The following is a 19,530-nucleotide window of genomic DNA, read 5'->3' on the forward strand; positions in this document are numbered from 1 at the left end:
CCTATGTCTAATGGATCATAAACATCTGCTCAAGGTATCTTAATTACTTCTGAAAAATAAACAGAACATGTTGCAGGCATAGGAATGTATCACAAAGTATACCACCTCCATGAAACTGTCTTCCACTCCCATATAAAGGGTAGTACTTCTCTTACTCTAGTCAGATGTAATTTGGATAAATGGATGGGTAACAAAAACTCACCTCTGGTTTGTGGTTATGGGAAACATGTAAATGTGCCAAAATAGCCTTTGTCAGTCTGTCTCTTTGGGTTATTCATATATAAAATAAAAGTCCTAAAAACTACCATGAGAATGTACAATTAGGATTCTTAAGATCCTCACAGATACCTGTGAAGCTATGAACATACCATGAATTTCAGACCCAATAACAATTAAATAAATCCTTAAAAAAAAAATAACACAGCAAAGCAAATATTGCTCTATATACACTGCAAAGGCAGTTCACTGATATACAGATCAAAAATAAGTTCCTAAAACAACTGCAGAGATCATCAAAAGTCTAAGGCTATATACAATGGGGGTATAAAAAAGGGGGCTAAAGGAGATTTGGGGAATGCTGTATAAATCAAGTCAGTATTCAGTTACCTGTCACATCCATCACTACACCACCAGCTTCAGTAACTATAATGGCAGCTGCTATTACATCCCAGCAGTGGATGCCCATTTCATAGTAAGCCTCTGCACCACCTGTTGCTGTAATGCACATGTCAACTGCTGCTGAACCAACTGCCCGTACACTGAAAAATATAAAAGATCACATATTACTCAGTATACTTCATTAGCATTAAACACCACAGCATTACTGGCTAAATCAAGAGTAGAAGAACACACCCAGAGCTTTAGTTTTATTTTATGCAACACTCTACAAAGATGCAAATTTCAAAAAGACCAAGGTTTTAGTCTGCAAAATAAATTAATTTAGACCAGATGCTTCAAACCTTCTGAGTTACATTTTAATTACAGGGAAACTCGTGTAAGGCGTAACAATCTGTCTAGGAAAGAAATGGACATTATACATGAATTGGCAGCCAACAAAAAACTGGTAATATTGTCAGCAGACAAAGGTGGTGCAATAGTAGTACAGGATTGGTCTTTATATAATTCAGAAGCTATGAGACAACTCTCTGACAATCGGTATTACACACATATGGTATTGGACCCTACATCTGGTTTCAAGAGACAAATAGATGATTTTTTTGCATTCTGCCAGGGAGGAGAGGATTATAACAAACAATATTGTTCATCATCTTACAGTTACTGACCCCTGTAGTCAGTACATATATTTCCTACCCAAAATTCACAAAAGTTTACAAAACCCTCCAGGCAGACCTATTGTCTCGGGCAAAGGTTCAATTACCGAACCACTAACACAGTTCTTGACATTACACCTCAAACCATTGCTCAAAGGTGTCAGAGCAAGAATACAAGATACCACAGAGTTTCTACGTGTTATATCAGACATGCAGTTAGAAGCAGGGTGGTACATGTGCACTTTGGATGTTTCTGCATTATATACAAACATTCCCCATTGGGCAGGCTTGGAGGCCTTGGAACATTGGTTATTCACGTCTGAACTATATCCACCTGGCTTTAATACATTTTTGCTCTGCTTGGCCGAGCATGTATTAACCAAAAATGTCATATATTACAAGAACAACTGTTATTTACAGATCAAAGGGACTGCAATGGGGGCTTTATTTGCTCCAATATATGCCAATCTCTTTATGGCCTACATTGAAGAACAGATTATTTATGATAGGACCCATAACATTTACACAGATGTGATTGACATATGGAGGAGATATTTGGATGATTGCTGGTTGGTATGGAGGTCTGACAGTGTATATCTCAAGGAGTTTGTTACCTATTTGAATGAGAATAAATGGGGGATCCAGTTTACGATCACGTTCAATACTGATAAAACTACCTTTTTGGCTGTATTAGTAATTAGGAATACTGACCATACATGGACATCTGAGGTCTATCGTAAATACCTCCAGTATAACTCCTTGCTTCATGCTACTAGCTTTCATCCTCCTCATATATGCAGAAACATTCCAAAGTCACAATTCTTATGCCTGAAGCGGATCTGTTCGGATGCTTACGAGTCAGATTTGGTTAGGAGATTTAATGACAGGGGCTACAAAAAAGGGGCATCTATCAAGGCAAATGTTGGGTCACCAACCAGAACAGAAAAAGTCTACTTCAATACAGGGATAAAACCCCAAATAATAACTCCCAAATCAGATTAGCCACCACTTATGGCAGGAACATAGCTGTCCTTATCAACAGTGTCCGCAGGCATTGGAATATCTTACTGGCTGATATTAAGCCGAGTGCGCTCTTGGATGATACATGCCACTTTTCTTTTAGGAGAGGCGAGAACATTGGTTTATTCATGAATCACTACAAACAAGGGAATAAAATTGACAACAGTCTAACACAAATAACATTAGAAGGTGGGTCCTTGAAGGGCTGCTTTCCATGCGGACACTGCACCCACTGTAAAAGTATGCTGAAGACCAAAGAATTTACTAGTAAAAACACTGGACAAGTGTTCAATGCACCTTTTTTGCTAATTCTCAGTCTGAATGGGTCATTTACATGTCTACTTGTAGCTGTTCAGCTTTTTATGTGGGACAGACATCTAGATGTGTCAAATTCAGCATATCAGAACGTCTAAGTGACATCAGATTAAAAAAAACAACAAATGCTTTATACAAACATACAGAGAAACACCAAAAAGATGTTTAGATTTACAGTTATCGATATAATACAGGGCAACAGAAATAATAAATCAGGTTGGCATCAGCTATTAAACAATATGGAGAAAAAAATGGACAATCAAATTAGATGCCTTGTTTTCTCCAGGATTGAATGAATACTTATAATATGTTTAATGAATTGGTGCAATTTACCTAAAGTAACCTCTGGTGGGGCTATACTATAAATAGGTGCTTGTTTGCTTTGTGGATTTAATGCACTGAAGAAGGCTGGATTGAATAGCCAAAGTCTGCTCTATTTTTGTTTTCCATGTTCTTCTATACTTAAATAAATCTACTACAGTCACTGTTTGCTGGATCTACTGATTTTTTAATTTTTACAATAACAGCCATTGCATTAGATGTGACAAGAGTTCTCCGAGGTTCAGTTCTAGGCTCAGGACACCATTATTCAGTATGCATACAAGTCCATACTAGTCTGCTCTGCCTCAACTGACTCCATGCTTCAGATCATCACTCAAGAATTTTTCACATCCATAGAAACTTGGTTACAAAAATCAAAATTACAACTAAAATCCCCACAAAAATAAATTCATAGTAATCGCACCCAATCAGCATTCTTCAAACACAAGCAGTTTGTCCATAGTCTCATCAAATAGCACAAGTATTTAACACTTTATCTACACCAAAAATTCCACATTGTCCTAAATGATCAATTAAAATTAAATTAAAATTCAACTGACACATCAGCGCTGTCGTCCATGATTACCAAGAGCATAAAAAAGCAGCTGTAAGCTCCTACAGTTCTTTCTTGTCTTCATCACTGGCATCCAGGAGAGATATTCTACAAGTGGTGACTCTAAAGAAGGCAGACATACTGCACACATACAATAAATGAATTCAGACATTCATGACAAATAAGGTTTATTTAGTTTTGTTCCATTTTTTGGGAGCTGTCAACTTCCTATGCCCCTCTTTACTGGTGTCAAAAACAAACTACATGGGATTTTCTGCATGTGACAGATGTATCTTTTTTTCTGCATGTGTTACATATTTCTATATGTAAAACCTCAGTACACAATGCCCAAAATGACTATCTTTATGCATGCTGCATGAATGTTTCCCATGTATTTATGAGCTGTATGCAGTACACTTCCCAAATTTGGGATGAGCCTTTCTAATGGCCACACCACCTGTTCTCTACCAGAAAAAGTTCCCAAGCACTGTCCACTCACACAACATTCCCCATACAAGTGAACCAGCTTCAATAAAGACAAACATGGGTGAAATCTTGAGAATGCACTAAAACTCTTAAAGGAGCACTGTACCCCAAAACTGAAAAAATAAACATATTTTTTTTCAGTTTACCTTGAATGTTTCTGCATTACTAATATTCTCATTTCAAAGTAAGCGGTTATTACTATTTTTCTACTTTTTTATTTTATAGCCCACAGTGGCCTGAAAGGAGGCTGCCAAGGGTAGCATGATTTTGTTTTACAGTCAATGCTTTCACCTCCCTGATAAGATGAGAGGATCGTTTACTGTGGTTCTCTCTTATCAGCTTACAACAGTACTATGCCTACTTTTGAGTATTTTTCAATATTTTGCTTCCTTTGAATTTTATTAATGGCCATCTCAGATAACAGCACTTTATGGAATGCTTGAACTACAGGCTTGAAAACTAGCCAAGTTAATTGTTCTTTTCAAATAACAATAGCAGTTCAGTATTGAGGAGTGGGAAATCTGATCCCTGTGATTAATAGGTGTTACTTGTGCTAAGCTATTTGTGCTGCATTCCCAGTTTTTAATACTGTAGACATAATTAGAGCCTTTGATGTTAGTCTTCCTTCCACAACCCACTGAGTTGTCTCAACAAAACACTATATGCAATGCAAATAATGCTGCAGCTGCAACAAATCACTACAAGAAACATGCACTTTTACAGAAAATATAGTGTAGAAAAAAATTCAAACTCAAAATGTCAAAAAAGCAGAAGAGAAAGATGATAGTGAATTTGTGCAAAGCTAATATAGCAGATCTAAATTCTCCTGGATGCGTGCAGAGTTGGAATCTATTACTATCTTTTTTTTTTGTTCAAATATTTTTATTTGAAAAATGTTTTAAAAAACAAACAGTTAATAACTTTTACACATCAAGCAAGAAAAAAAATTTAGAGAACTATTTACATAATGTACAATGGCTTCAGATCAAATGAAGATAAAGGAATACAATCATAGTTACACAGACAAAATTATGCTTTTTAACAAAAATTACAATAAGCAATTAAGAGTTGTCTTCTTGCTTTCTCTCTTTTTATGAAGGTAAGGTTTCGACCATTTTAAATGTCTCAATTAGGGAGAGAATTTTCTCCCAAGGATTATTGATCCATTTCCTAGGAAAGATTCTCATTTTCTTGACTTTGATTTCCAATAGTGTTACTTCCTTCAATAAAGTTAGAAAATCTTCAAATGTTGGGATGACGGGAGAGTTCCATTTCCTTGTGATACATTTTTTTGAAACTGCCATTATGGTCCAAAGAAGATAAAGATCTTTCTTTTTCGTAATGGAGGTTTCATTTATATTCATAACAATCAATGACTTTGACAAAAGAAAAGAATCAGTAAAAATGGCTTGCAAAAATTCACCTATATCCTCCCAAAATTTCTTTATATGTGAGCACTCATACATAATATGGGACCAGTTAACATTACATTTTAGAGAATACCTCCAACATAATATATCGTCAGAAATGTTAAATCTAGCTATTTTATTAAGAGTATAAAAAACTATGTAAACACTTCCATGCAAAGATTTTCCAGCTTTGTACATTTGAAGTTAACTTAATAGAAAGTAATATGTCTACTTTGGTCACATTTAGTAACAATAATGGACAATCTTTAATGATAAAATTCCAGAATTTCTGGTTAGATTTTATTTTATAATTAATAATAATTTTATATAAGTTACAGATTAAATATGTCCAACTAAAGTCTCTATATATTATTTACAGACAGAATATAATTTTAGGCATGGATTTAAATGAAGAGTTATCTATTGTTCTACATAGATCTTTTGCAAAAGGTATTAGGCTGTTAAGAGCTAACCAGTCATTATTTGGTAGATTAAATATGCTAATTATTTGATTTACATCCATGACTGCCAGATTTTCCATACATTGGTACTAACATGTGAAATTGTTTTCTTTCCATGAGTTAAGAGTATTTATAGGAATATTGTTGAAGAAGTTTTTTTGTAATTTTGAAGGGGGTTAATAGCGGAAGCCATAATTTAATGTCAATATTATTGTTAACAAAGCTCCGAAAAGTGCTGTACATCTTATTTATATAATTTAGATTAGTAGGTTTAGTGGAATTATATTGCAGGTTAATACAAATAATATGCCAGAGTTTACTGTTCTGTTCCTTCAGCTGCATATTTTTTGCAATTGTACTTTCTTCTTGGAAAATAATAGTATGTATTGTTTTCCATGCGGAAGAAATGTTTGGATCTGTCCAATTTATCACTGTTTTGAAAATGGATGCTTTGATATAAGATTCTAAATCCGGGAAGTTTATGCCTCCCGTTTCACAAGACCTAATAAGATTAAGAAAAGCTATTTCGTTTTTTTTTTTTTTTGGGTACCAAAGGAAATTTATAAAAATTCTGTTTAATTCTTTTAAGATTTTTTTTACTAGGGATAATAGGAATAGCTAGTGCGATGTAGTTTACCTTTGGGAGAAGTACCATCATTATTAGCTGTAATCCATCTTCAAAAGTTAAATATAATTTATTCCATTTTCCTGTTAGAAATTTAAAGGTATTCATAATATTATTATAATTTGTGGATAGAATTAATTCCAGATTTTCACATAAAACAATCCCCAGATATTTTAAGGAGGAAACTTGTTTTCCAATTATTTGATTTGTAATGATATTATAATTATTTTTCTTATTTAACAAAATATGATTCGATTTAGAAGTATTAATTTTTAGACCCGAGATATGATAAAATTTTTCAGTTAATGAGTTTAACTCACTTAATGACTCATCTGAAAATGCTAAAGTGAGCAGAATATCATCAGCAAAGAACATTATTTTGAGTTGAATTGATTAAAAATATCAACACCTTTAATTTTGGGGTTAAAACGAATTGCAGAGGAAAAAATTTCAATTGCTAAGGCAAACAACACTGGTGACATGGGGCATCCTTGTTTAGTACCTTTAGTAATTTTAATTGCCTCCAAAGTGAATGGGCCCAATTTTACATATGCCAAATTATCTTTATATATTTTTTTATTAGAGTAATAAATTGTGGAGGGAAATCATAAATGTGTAGTATATTGAAAAGATAATTCCAATTTAATGAGTCAAAAGCTTTTTCAATATCTAATGTAACTATTAGGACTTCAGTTTTGTCTCTGTTTAAAAGATCTATAGTGGTTAAAATTCTTTGTATATTATCATGGGTTGTCTATTATGTATAAACCCTGTTTGATCCTCACTAATGACTTGAGTTAAAGATTTTTTGATTCTATTAATCAAAATAGACATAAGAATTTTGTAATCATTATCGGTCTATATGAGCTACATAAACTGGGATTTTTGTTATCCTTTAAAATAGGTGTAATCAGTGAGTATCTCCACGAAGGTGGAATAATGCCCTGTGAATGTTTCATTTAATACTAGAGGTCAACTGAGAAAGGTCATACGACAGCTCTCCCAACTGGTGGAATTGCTCACACCGGTGTGTACTTCCTTGGTTGGACTGGCTTCCGGCCGGTGTGGTGGTTTGCAGAGGGAGCAGCAAGCACGGGGAACGGATGGTCCGTTTGAACTAACCAATGGTTCCGCTTCACAAGGGAAGTGAGCGTTCTTGGATTTTCTGAGGCTTCTTCGTTCTGGCACCCCACAGGCGGTTAGCAGTGGATTATCGTCGTCTGCTGTTCATGTTGATAGCGGTCCCGAGGTGGTTAATCAAGGTGACTTTTCCAATAAACAGCTTAACCTTGATCTTCAAGGTTTTTTAAAAAAGAATTACGAAATGCAAGGGGATAACAGTAATGTAGGATCTGGGGACAACGCGTTTAAAACATACAGGCAAAGCCTTGATGATTTGTATTTTTATTTGGAAAAATACAAAAGGTTGGAGTGTGATTGTACTTATTTGAAGGAATGTTTGAGCAAACAGATGGTGCCGAAGGGACTTAGAATTTCTAAGTTTCCGAACAAGGTAGAGGAGGGTTCAGTGTTCCATTTAGACCTTTTGAAAATTTACGATCAATGTGGCTTTGAGGTTATCAGAGCTATTTTAAGTGAAAATGGGAGGGTTATGTCAGCAATTCTAACAGAAATGGAGACTATCAACAACAGGATAGTAAAAGACCTTTTATTTGAAGTTGAACATGAGAAAAAATTGTATTTTGATATTTTTTCCCTGATAGATACTGATTGTATAACCAATATGAATAGGAAAAGGGGAAAGCTAGAAAGGGACATTAGGGAATACAAGGAAAAGACAGCATATCCCAAACCAAAGTTTTTTTCTAGGCTTCCAGAGTCTAGAATCATTATTAACCAAAGGGGCTATCAGTCACATCCCCCTGAGGAAGCTAATTTGGGAAATTTTGAGGACATTCCTTTATTTAGGGAGGACTCCCCTTTAGACCAAAGACCCCCACTTCGCCGATCCAATCGGATTCGCAACTTGAATCAAACACAACACCACTGGAGGGGTTACAACAGGAGATAGAGGCCCTTCCTTATATTACCCGGGATGGTAATACCTTAGAACTGCATAATTACAAAATTTTCAATTATAGTAGTATTGATGTACACCCTGAACATTTCCAGCTATTTTCTAAGGGTTTTAAATTTGTTCCTAATAGGAAGGCCAGTATTCCCAGATCCATTATTGATCTGAAACTATTTTTGAGAAAACAGAATTTGGCTCTTATATTTCACGGGCAGGAAACAAGTACACCATCTACTTCAGTTCTTAAAAGGAAGAGTACTTTCAACCCCCCTCTACACCCCCAATTAAAGAATTTTGGTAACCTTATGGAGAGGGAGATTAGGAATATTGTATTGAAACATTATGTACACCCTAATTTGTCACAGATAGAGAAGAAATTGCTTAATGAATTAAGAGATGATGGTAAGTTAAGAGTTATGTACCCGGATAAGGGAGGTGGGACAGTCCTTATGGATCATATTGTTTATGAATCCAAGATGAGGGACTCACTTCATGATACCTGTAAATATTCTAAGGCATCTATCAACGAGGTAAATATTGCTAAGAGCAAGATTCATTTAATGCTTCAAGAATTGTTGTTGGATGGCTCTATCAGTCAAGAACAATTTAATTTTTTGTTCAACCAACAACCTCGTGTCCCAGCCATTTTTGGTATACCCAAAGTTCACAAGAATCCCTTGGATCCTCCTTTGAGGTTAATTGTCTCTGCTGAGGGCTTTATTACCACCCCACTAGCAAAATTTGTGGATAATAAGCTCAAGAGACCATCATACTCTAGTGACACCATCCTCAAGGATTCATGGGATTTTTTGAGGTGTGTCAAACCACATTTCAACGGTCAGGACATGATTTTTGTTACTTTAGATATTGTTGATCTATTTGGTTCTATTCCTCACAAGACTGGATTATTATGGCTGGAACAGTCCATGATTGATAATGGCACATTCTCTCAGGGTGATTTTACCAATTGTCTCTTATTTATGGAAACTATTTTGAAAAATAATTATATGTTTTTCCAGGGGGAATTTTTCAAACAAAGTAAGGGTGTTGCTATGGGTGCTAAATGTGCGCCAACATATGCTAATATTGTTTTGAACTGGTGGGAGAAGCTTTATATTTTGGAATGTTCATATAAGAAATGTTGGTCCCTGTACAAGAGATTTTTAGACGATATTTGTATCTTTTGGATTGATACGGAGGAAAGATTTTATGAATTTCTTGATTATGTGAAGGGAACAACTAACTTTCTAGATTTTACTTTTGAGATTAACGTTGAACAATTGTACTTTCTCGATGTTTCACTTAGGAATGTTGATCAAGGGTTTTCTTCTAGCATACACCGTAAGAAAACTTTTTCTAACTCTTACCTTCATTTTAGGAGTGCCCACCCTTACAGTCAGAAGAAAAATTTAGTAAAGGGACAACTGGTAAGGGTTAGTAGAATGACCTCTGATGACCAGGATTTTTCCAAGGAATGTGACCATGTGCTCAGTATGTTGGTGGATAGGGGTTACCCTATGTCATTGTTGGAGGAAGTTTTGGAAGGGGTGGTTAAAGCAAGACAGGATAGGTTTGCCCCTATTATGGGACAAAACCCACCCTCCTCTTTTGAAGATTCGGGGAAAGATATTCCCAATAATTGGGATAGGGCATATATACTGGATTATTCAGGGGATTCCGGACCCATTAAGGAAATGATTTCCAGAGAATGGACCAGGTTTGTCCAAATTACGGATTTACCCATTAATAAACAAATGCCTTTAAAATTTATTTATCGTAAGGACACCAACTTCAAACAGATTTTTCAATTTGGTGGTCCAAAGCCTAAGAGTATAGGTCCTCGAGGGTATGGAACCTACAAATGTGGTTTTTGTTCACAGTGTCCCTGGATAGTCAATAAAGGTCAGGTCTTTTTGGAAGCTAGAAATAAACTGCTTACTAGTAAGGGAACTTTTAATTGTAATAGTTACGGGATAGTATATTTGGCCATATATGACCAATGTACCTCTTTCTATGTGGGGAAAACAGAAAGAAAACTGAGGTGCCGGATTTATGAACACATTTATGAAATTAAGAAACAGAACACCAATAATGCTTTGTATAGGCACCAGTCAACTTGTTCCAAGGTGGCATTTTTCTTTTTTATCTTGGATTCTGTGCTCAAGGATATCAGGGGAGGTATGTGGGAGGACAAATTGGAATACAAAGAATTGTATTGGCAGATTGTTTTAGAATGTAATAAATCTCCTGGTTTGAATGATTTTCTTTCTATTAAACCAGTATTAAAGTTGAGATCTGCTAAACTTTGAAATATCCAATGTATTTACCTCCTGGTCACTAGGTGGCAGTATTGTTCCATGGATATATACATTTATACCTACTTTTTTGTAAGGAAAAAATTCTTTTATATCCATTATTTTAAATATAGTTATAATGATTTTATACAGTGTATTTTTACTGAACTATGCCTACTATATACATTTGCATATACCTGCAATGTTATGTGAGACCATGTATTTTTAGGTAAGAAGTTTAGGGAAGAGACTGTTTATTAATTGTACTATAGTACTAACTGATGGTATGTTTTTATTGGATAGTATTTTAATTACTAATTGGAGGGTATATATAAGCTGCTTTGTTAATTGAATCTGTTGTATTGATTCTGATGAAGACTTCTGTCGAAAACGTACTGTGTTGGTAGCGTTATTAATAAACTGCATCTACTGAACTCTTGGGGTTTTTACTGTGTTGCGAGTATCCACTGTATTCAGTTTGGAGTTCCTATTGTGTTGCGAGCTTCCCTTGTGTTTTTTAGGGCAATTCATCTGGTTATTAATGTTTCATTGAATGCCGACTGTAGTATTGTTAAGACAGATGTTGGAAATAACTTGTAAATTTCTATAATAATTCCATCTATGCCTGGTGCTTTATTATTTTTACCTTCTTTGATTTTTTCTTTAATTTCTTTGAGCATAATTTGTTTTTGAATGCTTAAACTTAGGGTTTCTGGATTTTATTTAAATTTGCATAATCTAGACACATATTAGTAATATCATGAGAAGAATCATTGAAGTTGCAATGTCTTGTAAAGTGTAATTTAAAAGCTTCTAATATGTCACTTATATCTGATACATTTTTCTTGTTTTCCCCTTCGTAGATTATATTTGTAATATTGTTTTCATTAGAAATTCTTTTTAATCTCGTTGCTAGGTTATGCATATACTTGGGGGAAACAGAAAAATAATTTAATTTTAATTTTTCCAAAGCCAAATTGGTTTTATGCATTAATATATCATTGTATTTTTTATTTAATTCCCCAATTTCTTTTTTTTTTTTTGCAGCTGCATCCTCTGTATCCTTTAAGTTAGTTTCTATAATTTGTTTCTGAATATTAACTAATTCTGATTCCCATTCCTTTGCTTTATTGTTGCACCAGGAAATAATTTTACCATAAAGGTATGCCTTTAATGAATCCTTTAAAATAACCATTTTTATGTCACCAGTATTATTTGTATCTAAAAAGTGTTTTATTTCTAAATCTAACCAAGGCTTAAACTCTTTTAATTTAGTAAAATATGCTGAAATTCTTTTGGTAAAAGTCAGTCTTCTAAAATCCATTTGAAGTTTAAGGATAAGGGAGTTATAGTCCGATAAAGTACAGGGAATTAAAGAAGAGAGTGATATTTTCATTTTCAAATCTTGGGATATGTATATTTTATCAATTCTTGTTTGGGTATTGAATCTATAATCACTGTGAGAAAATAGTGAATCTATTACTATCTGATGTTCCAAACTGATAAGTACACTTTTTTGCAACTCAGCTTGCACTGTGCTGTATTTATATATTTGCTTTATTATTTATATACTGGCTGGAATGCCTTCTGTGTGGAGTCTGCTAGTCCTCCCCACGGTTGAGTGGCATTCGAAAGACATGCGTAGAATGGACGTTCCTTCGTTGAAGGTTGGGTGTCGAGCTGGCACCACGGCACCGAAAAAATCTACTACCAATCATTAGCAGACTGGAGTTCCGCTGTGGCGACCCCTAACCGGGAAAAGCTGAAAGAAGAAGAACAATAATTTATATATTATATATTTATATTTATATATTGCTTTATTGTTTCTGTCCTTTGTTGTTGTCTGTACTGTTTGTTCTTGGAGAAGCTCAGAAGCTAGTTTCAGGTGTGGGGGGGGGGGGTTGCTGAGCCAGCCCATCTTAGATGTTAGTCATTCCCTGAGGAGTATTTTCTGTATTGCACTTCCAGTGCAAACTGCATTTCTGTGAATTTGTGCAGAACTGATATAGCAGATCTAAATTATCCGGGCTGTGTGCAGAATTGGAATCTATTACCATCTAAGTACTTTTTTTTTGCAGCTCAAGTCACACTGTGCTGTATTTATATAGTCGCTTTATTATTTATCTATTTGCTTTATTGTTTCTGTCGTTTGTTGTTGTCTGCATTGTTTTTCATGCCCTCCCTCCCAAGTGTTATTGTAGTCTTAAACTTGGTGGCTTTGGATTTGCCCATCCCTGCTGTAAATCTGATTTTGGTCACTGCTCCCAGTCCAATCTCATTTGATCACTCAAGATAGTGCAGTGAGATAATTTGGGTAGGACTACCCCCTTGATTCTTTGACTTTGAACACTCCTCCATGTCTTATCTCATCAGCTCAGTGTACTAAGTACAGAGAGAGCATTTGGGCAGGCCAACCCCCTTAGTTCCCTAATCTTGAACTATCTTCTGTTTCTTCCCTCAACACTTAGAAAAAATTACACTTTATTCAGCTGCTTTTACTGTAATTGTGTTCTTCATACTTTATTATCTTATTTTTGGTGTGTGGTCTTAAGTGTTCAAGTGATTTTATTCTGCTGCATTTATTACTGCTTGTTAGTGGCCTAATTAAATTCATTTGTTATTCTAAGCATTTTAAGCTTTGGTCTTAGCACTTGCACTTCAGGCAAATTACTTTACATTTAAGAAGGTTCTTGTGGTCTACACTCTTGTGGACAAATCCCTAACAAAACCCTCTCTCCATACGTCTGCCCAAACATTCGGAACACTATATCTGGACAATTCCCATCACTTTCTCCTGCCAGCCTGGTCGACATGGGCATACTGAGACTGTGTATCAACTGTCTCATGTTTACTGACAGCCCTGTTCTCCTAGCACATAATTCCTACACATGCAAGAAATGCATGTACATCAATAACCTGGAGTCCATAATCTCTCATGCCACAGTCAGCACTCCTGACAAAGAGGAGATCGCCAGCACAAACACTACACCACTCACATTACACAGCCAAGCACAACACACACACTTATGCAAAGGTCCTCAAAAACTTACCTAAACAGCAGAGACCTCCAAAACACACTCACAAACATTCCGCACACACCACCAAACATATCACACACAGCAGACAACACACAAGTGTCTCACAAACACAGCCCATAAGGCAAAACAATAAAGCATCACAGCCCACAAGACATAACAATAAATCAAACACACTAGTCTGGGTGACTCAGTTGTGAGACACACCGATGTCCCCCTCATCAGGCACAACAAGGAGAATGTCACAGTCAGTTGTCTGTCTGGTGCCAGAATCCGCCACATCATGCACGCACTTAAGTCTCTGCACAAGAACAAGTATTGGACATATTGGTGTGAATGACTTAAGACGTACCGCCCTGGACTATATGAAGAAAGACATGATTGAACTCTCAGAGTATGTGTTCCAGGCAGGTATGACCCTAGCCCTAAGCAGCATCCTAATTTCACCAAGAATGATACCACAATACCAACAAAAAATAATTGACTTCAACAATTGGCTTAGTTTCTGGTGTCATTCCAAGGGGATTCATTATTTGTCTGCCTGGGATGACATAGTCGACAGGCCTCGATGGTTTGCCAGAGATGGCCTTCACCTGTCACCACTGGGTTTCCAGATCCTGGTCAAGGCTCTCGCCTTCCCCACTGTGCCTTTTTTAGGCAATGTCCCAAAGACAAACCTTCCAACATAAAAGATCTGTCAAAAAGCAAATTGAAGGTCATGCTGCTTAACGCTAGGAACCATAAACTGAAAATGGACTCACGGAAAGCCCTCCTTACACTGGAAGATGCTGTCTGTGCGGTCACGGAAACTTGGTTCAGGTTTGTGGAGAGCACCCCTGCCTTACCAGGCTATACCTCATTCCGCACATTCCGACACCAAAATGAGGTCAGGAACACTAATGGTGGTGGAGTCTAAATCTTTATCAAGGACAAGCACACCTCCAGACTGGTTTGCCAGCATGACGCACTGGAACTACTCCAGGTAAAGCTGACAGTTGGCAAGACACCCATCCAAGTTTTAGCTAGCTATAGACCCCCCCCCATGACCGATGACACCCACTCCTCTTACCTGGATCTACTAGACTCCATCAAGGTACCTTGTAACACCCTAATCCTTGGTGACTTCAGCTACCCCACCATAGACTGGGTGAACTATTCTTGCACTAACACACTGTTTCAACGATTCCTCAACTTCATCAATTGTAACGCACTAGACCAGCTCATATCTCCCACAAGGGGAGATAACATTCTGGACTTGGTTCTCACCAACATGGGTGACCACTGCAATACTCCCATAGTAGGTACTTCCCTGGACAGATCAGATCAGACTGTCTCATTTGAAGTTTCTATCCCAGCCAACACCCCCCCCCCCCAGCCAAAATCAAGCTAAAAAAATTCTCAAAAGCTGACTACAACCTCCTAAGTGAGGGTATCTGCAGCTTCACACCACCACCACCCTCCCCCCAGAGGATGCAGACAACTATGCTGAACAGTACGCCAATGCAGTTTACAAGCACCTATGCAACTGCATGGACTCAGCCATACCCAACAGAACTAAAACCTGCTCCTCAAGGAAACACAAATCTGTTTGGCGGACATCCTCTATCAACAGGCTATACAACAAAAATAAGAAACTGCTGTCCAAGGGTAAAAGGGAACAAATTCCAAATTGGAAAAACTCTCTCCTTAGCATCAACAAGCAAATTAAATCACTACTGAAAACCTCCGAGGCCAATTATGAATTGAACATAGCCTCCATAACAAAGAGAAACCATAAAGTCTTCTTCAATTATGGCAGGAACCTGCATAGCAAAGCCCAGGTTTGTTCCGAATTAGTACTTAACAGTATCACTTACACTGATCCTGTTGACTTAGCCAACCTGCTAGCAGATAGGTTCAGTGCAAACTTCACCCCTGTCCCCCCAAAAGCCCCTTCGACATCCCTGATATTTGTCCCACACCTCACATCTCCATAGATCAAGTGTTATAGACCCAATCCAAGGTAAAAAACACAGCTTCTGTGGGACCTGACAGTATTCCAGGATGTATTCTGCACCATCTCCAGGAAGAACTGGCTTTGCCATTGAGAACCCTATTCAACCACAGCCTAAGTACTGGCTTCCTTCCAGAAGAGTGGAGAGCCACCATTGTCATCCCCTTGCACAAAGGTGGTGTCACTACTGACCCTGGAAACGAATGCCCCGTAAGCTTGACAAGTCTGATCTGCAAAGCCATGGAGCATATTATTATGGATCGCATAAACAAGGACATAGGCAATCTCCAAGCACTTGATCCCACCCAGTTCAGATTTGTCATGGGCAGATCTTGCTTGTTGAACCTAGTTGACTTCTTTGAGACTGTCACCAAGGCCCTGGATGAGGGGAAAGTCAGTACATACAGCTTACCTTGACTTAGCCAAGGCCTTTGACACAATCCCCCACTCGGGCATCATCGAAAAGCTAACACAACTTGGTGTAAATATCTATCTCATCAGGTGGGTGGCTAATTGGCTCACTGGCAGGACCCTGAAAGTCAAAATAGGCACCTACACCTCCGATAGCAGACCTGTCACTACTGAAGTTCCCCAGGGATCTATCCTGGGACCCTTACTGCTTGGCATCTATTTCTCGGAGGTACAGGCAAAGACAAAAGGCCTCTGGCTGACCAAGTTTGTCGACTGTAAGTTGGGTGCTGTCATTGACTCCCCAAATGATGCTAACACATTGCAAGAGGGTCTCACAGCAACTAATGACTGGTGCCAAAGTCATGGCCTCAAGCTAAATGCAAAAAAAGTATCATACCAATCGTCAAAAACCCCACCCCTACTGATTACCACACATCAATGGCAACCCCCTAAGCACACAACCTGTGAGACCTGGGCACTCAGGTTGATAACAACCTCACATTCGACCATCATAAAGCAGCAGTGGTCAGAAAAGCCTTTTACTTGGTTCATCTCATAAGTAAAGGGATTGCATCCAGAAAAAAGGAGGTTATTATCTCTCTATACTCCTCCCTCATTAGACCAATAATTGAGTATAAAGCCCCATTTGGGATGTATCTCTCCAAACATCTACACCAAATGGAAAGGCCACTGAAATACCTCACAAAGAGAATCCATAGCCTCCAACACCTGTCCTATGCAGACAGGCTCAAATCACTATCACTCTATTTGGTATCATACAGATTGCTCAGGGGTGATCTGTGTCTCGCCTACAAGGCAATCTCAGACTCTGCCGTACTAGGGATGCTCCATATCCATAAGTCTAATTCCTCACACACTACCCACTCAAAAGGCCTGAACCTAATATGTGACATTAACAAAACCTGCTGGAGAGACATGTTTGTTTCCCAGAGATGCCCCATCTCTGGAATAGGCTTCCCATACGCATCAAACAAAGCACCTTGCTGACCCTCTTCAAGCGCAACCTTGATGAGTGGATGGGAAACCACAAATTCATCCCAGGGGTTCCACCTGTATCTGTCACTGACAGGGGCAACAGGTGTTGACTGAGGTTTCCATTTGGGGACAAACTCTTGGCTAGGCTTGTTAAGGGCCCCAGGGCCATTAGCCTAGTAACCTCCTATGATCCTATCATAAGCTTTTCTTTTCTAGTGACACTCAGAGTTTGATTAAAGGAAAAGACAACTAAATATACATCTTGATTAACCGATCTCTGTCAGAAAGTTACGTTCCCACACTGTGGAAAGTATCACATATAATTCCCCTCCACAAAGGCGGCCCCTCCACAGAAAGTAGTTTTGTACCTACCATAAATGTAGATGATTGAGTGTATACACTGCTGCAGTCATTACACTTGGGTTATCCTGCCATCAGGCGGTTCCCCAGTCGGCCTGAGTTCCAAAGTCTTGGTCCGGCGTCGGTTGCTGTCGCCTCCTCCCTGACGTCAGTGCAACAGGGATATATAAGATGCAGCCGACGCCATTTTCTTCAGTTTTTCTTGCCCCAGATATCAGGTGCCCCCAAATAGGTAGGCAATTCAAATTGCTACTAAAACATACATAAGAAAAGCAAACAACAACTTTCAGTTACCAGCAAATACTCCCCATAGGTAGTAAAGGGTAGAAGACATAGGTACGTACCAGCAAGTAAGAAGGGAAGGAGGGAGGGTAACCTGGACTGCAGCAGTGTATACACTCGAACATCTACATTTATGGTAGGTACAAAACTGTACTATGTTCATCGTGTTACACTGCTGCAGTCATTACACTTGGGTAGAATCCCAAAGCTGAGGTAGGGTGGCTGGTTCTATAAGGCATTAGGGGTGGCTATAAGGCCCTGCAGCACTGCAGTGGTGAAGCCAGCTCTGGATTTAGAGTATAGAAGCAGATGATAATGCTTGGTGAAGGTATGCACAGAACTCCAAGTTGCTGCTTCCAAAATATCCTTGGTAGGTACTCCTCTGAGGTAGGCAGTTGAAGTGGCTGTTGCCCTGGTGGAGTGAGATTTAATGCTGCTAGGTACAGGTTTCCCATGGTGTGTATAGCAGAAATGTATACAATGTCCTATCCATTTTGAAATAGTCAGTTTTGAAATGGCTTTTCCCTGTGCTCCTGCAGCATATGCTACCAATAATTGTTCAGATTTTCTGAAAGCTTTGGTTTTGTCCAAGTAGAAGCGTAACTGCCTGTGAATGTCCAATGAATGCAGTAGTTTCTCCCCTTTATTCTGTGGTTTTGGATAAAAAGTTGGCAAGTGAATAGTTTGGTTTAGAGCCTCACTTGATACCACCTTTGGCATAAACGTAGGGTTATTTCTTAAAGACACCCTGTCCTGGTGGAAAATGAGGAAAGGTTCCACTGCCATTAGTGCCTGTAATTCTGAAACTCTTCGTGCTGATGTTATTGCCAGGAGCAGAGCAGTTTTCCAAGATATATATTTTAATTCTGCTGTGTTAGCTGGCTCTAAAGGAGGTAAAGTTAATTTTTCCAAAACAAAGTTGAGGTCCCAAGTTGGAGTAGGTGCTCCACAGGGCGGTCTTATGTTTTTAGCCCCTCTGAGATACTGTTTTAGCAAAGGATTAGAGAAAATTGGTGGATCCGTGTTGTAATGAGCAGAGATGGCAGAGGCGTGGATCTTGATGGATGAAAAGGAGAGGCCTTTGTCCAGCATCTCAGTTAAATATTGTAGTATCTGAGGAATGTTTGGGACAAGAGGGTCAAGGCTGTGGGCCTGGTTCCAGGATCAGAATCTCTTCCATTTATCTGAATAGGCTTTCCTGGTACTAGGCCTTCTGGCCTCCAGAATGACATCCATAACAGCTTTGGAGAGAGGCATTGCTTGCTTGAGTAAGGAATTTTCCATGCAGCTAGGTTTAAGGTCTTTAGCTGGCTGTGAAGTATCTGATTGTTGTGCTGAGTCAGCAGATGTGGGATTTGAGGCAAAATCCAGGGTGGTCCTTGTGCTAAGTTCTTTAAGATTGGGTACCAGTGCTGGCGTGGCCAGTCTGGTGCAATCAGGATCATCTTTGGCTCTTCTTGCCTGGATTTTATGAGTACCTTTGGAAGTAGAGGTAGTGGTGGGAAAGTGTATACTTGTAGGTTTTTCCAGCTGAATGAGAGGGCATCCACTTTCCATGCTTGTGGATTGTACTCCTTGTGCAGAATTTCTGTAGCTGGCAGTTCATTGGGGATGCAAACAGATCTATGTCTGGGCTCCACCAATTCTGTGTTATCATTCTGAA

At 38.1% G+C, this 19,530-nt stretch overlaps 1 protein-coding gene across 3 annotated transcripts in view; it reads right to left on the reverse strand.

Annotated features, from left to right (window-relative positions):
• Positions 1-19,530, reverse strand: part of IMPA1 (inositol monophosphatase 1) — a 450,995-nt gene that overhangs the window by 100,465 nt on the left and 331,000 nt on the right. For all 3 annotated transcript variants that reach the window (XM_044089366.1, XM_044089368.1, XM_044089367.1), the window contains exon 8: positions 607-758. In XM_044089366.1, coding sequence (XP_043945301.1) covers positions 607-758 — 152 coding nt within the window. The remainder of the gene's footprint in view (positions 1-606; positions 759-19,530) is intronic.

Source organism: Protopterus annectens, chromosome 12.part0 (assembly GCF_019279795.1).
Source record: "Protopterus annectens isolate FY-2018-M chromosome 12.part0, PAN1.0, whole genome shotgun sequence".
Classification (NCBI taxonomy): Eukaryota; Metazoa; Chordata; order Ceratodontiformes; family Protopteridae; genus Protopterus; species Protopterus annectens.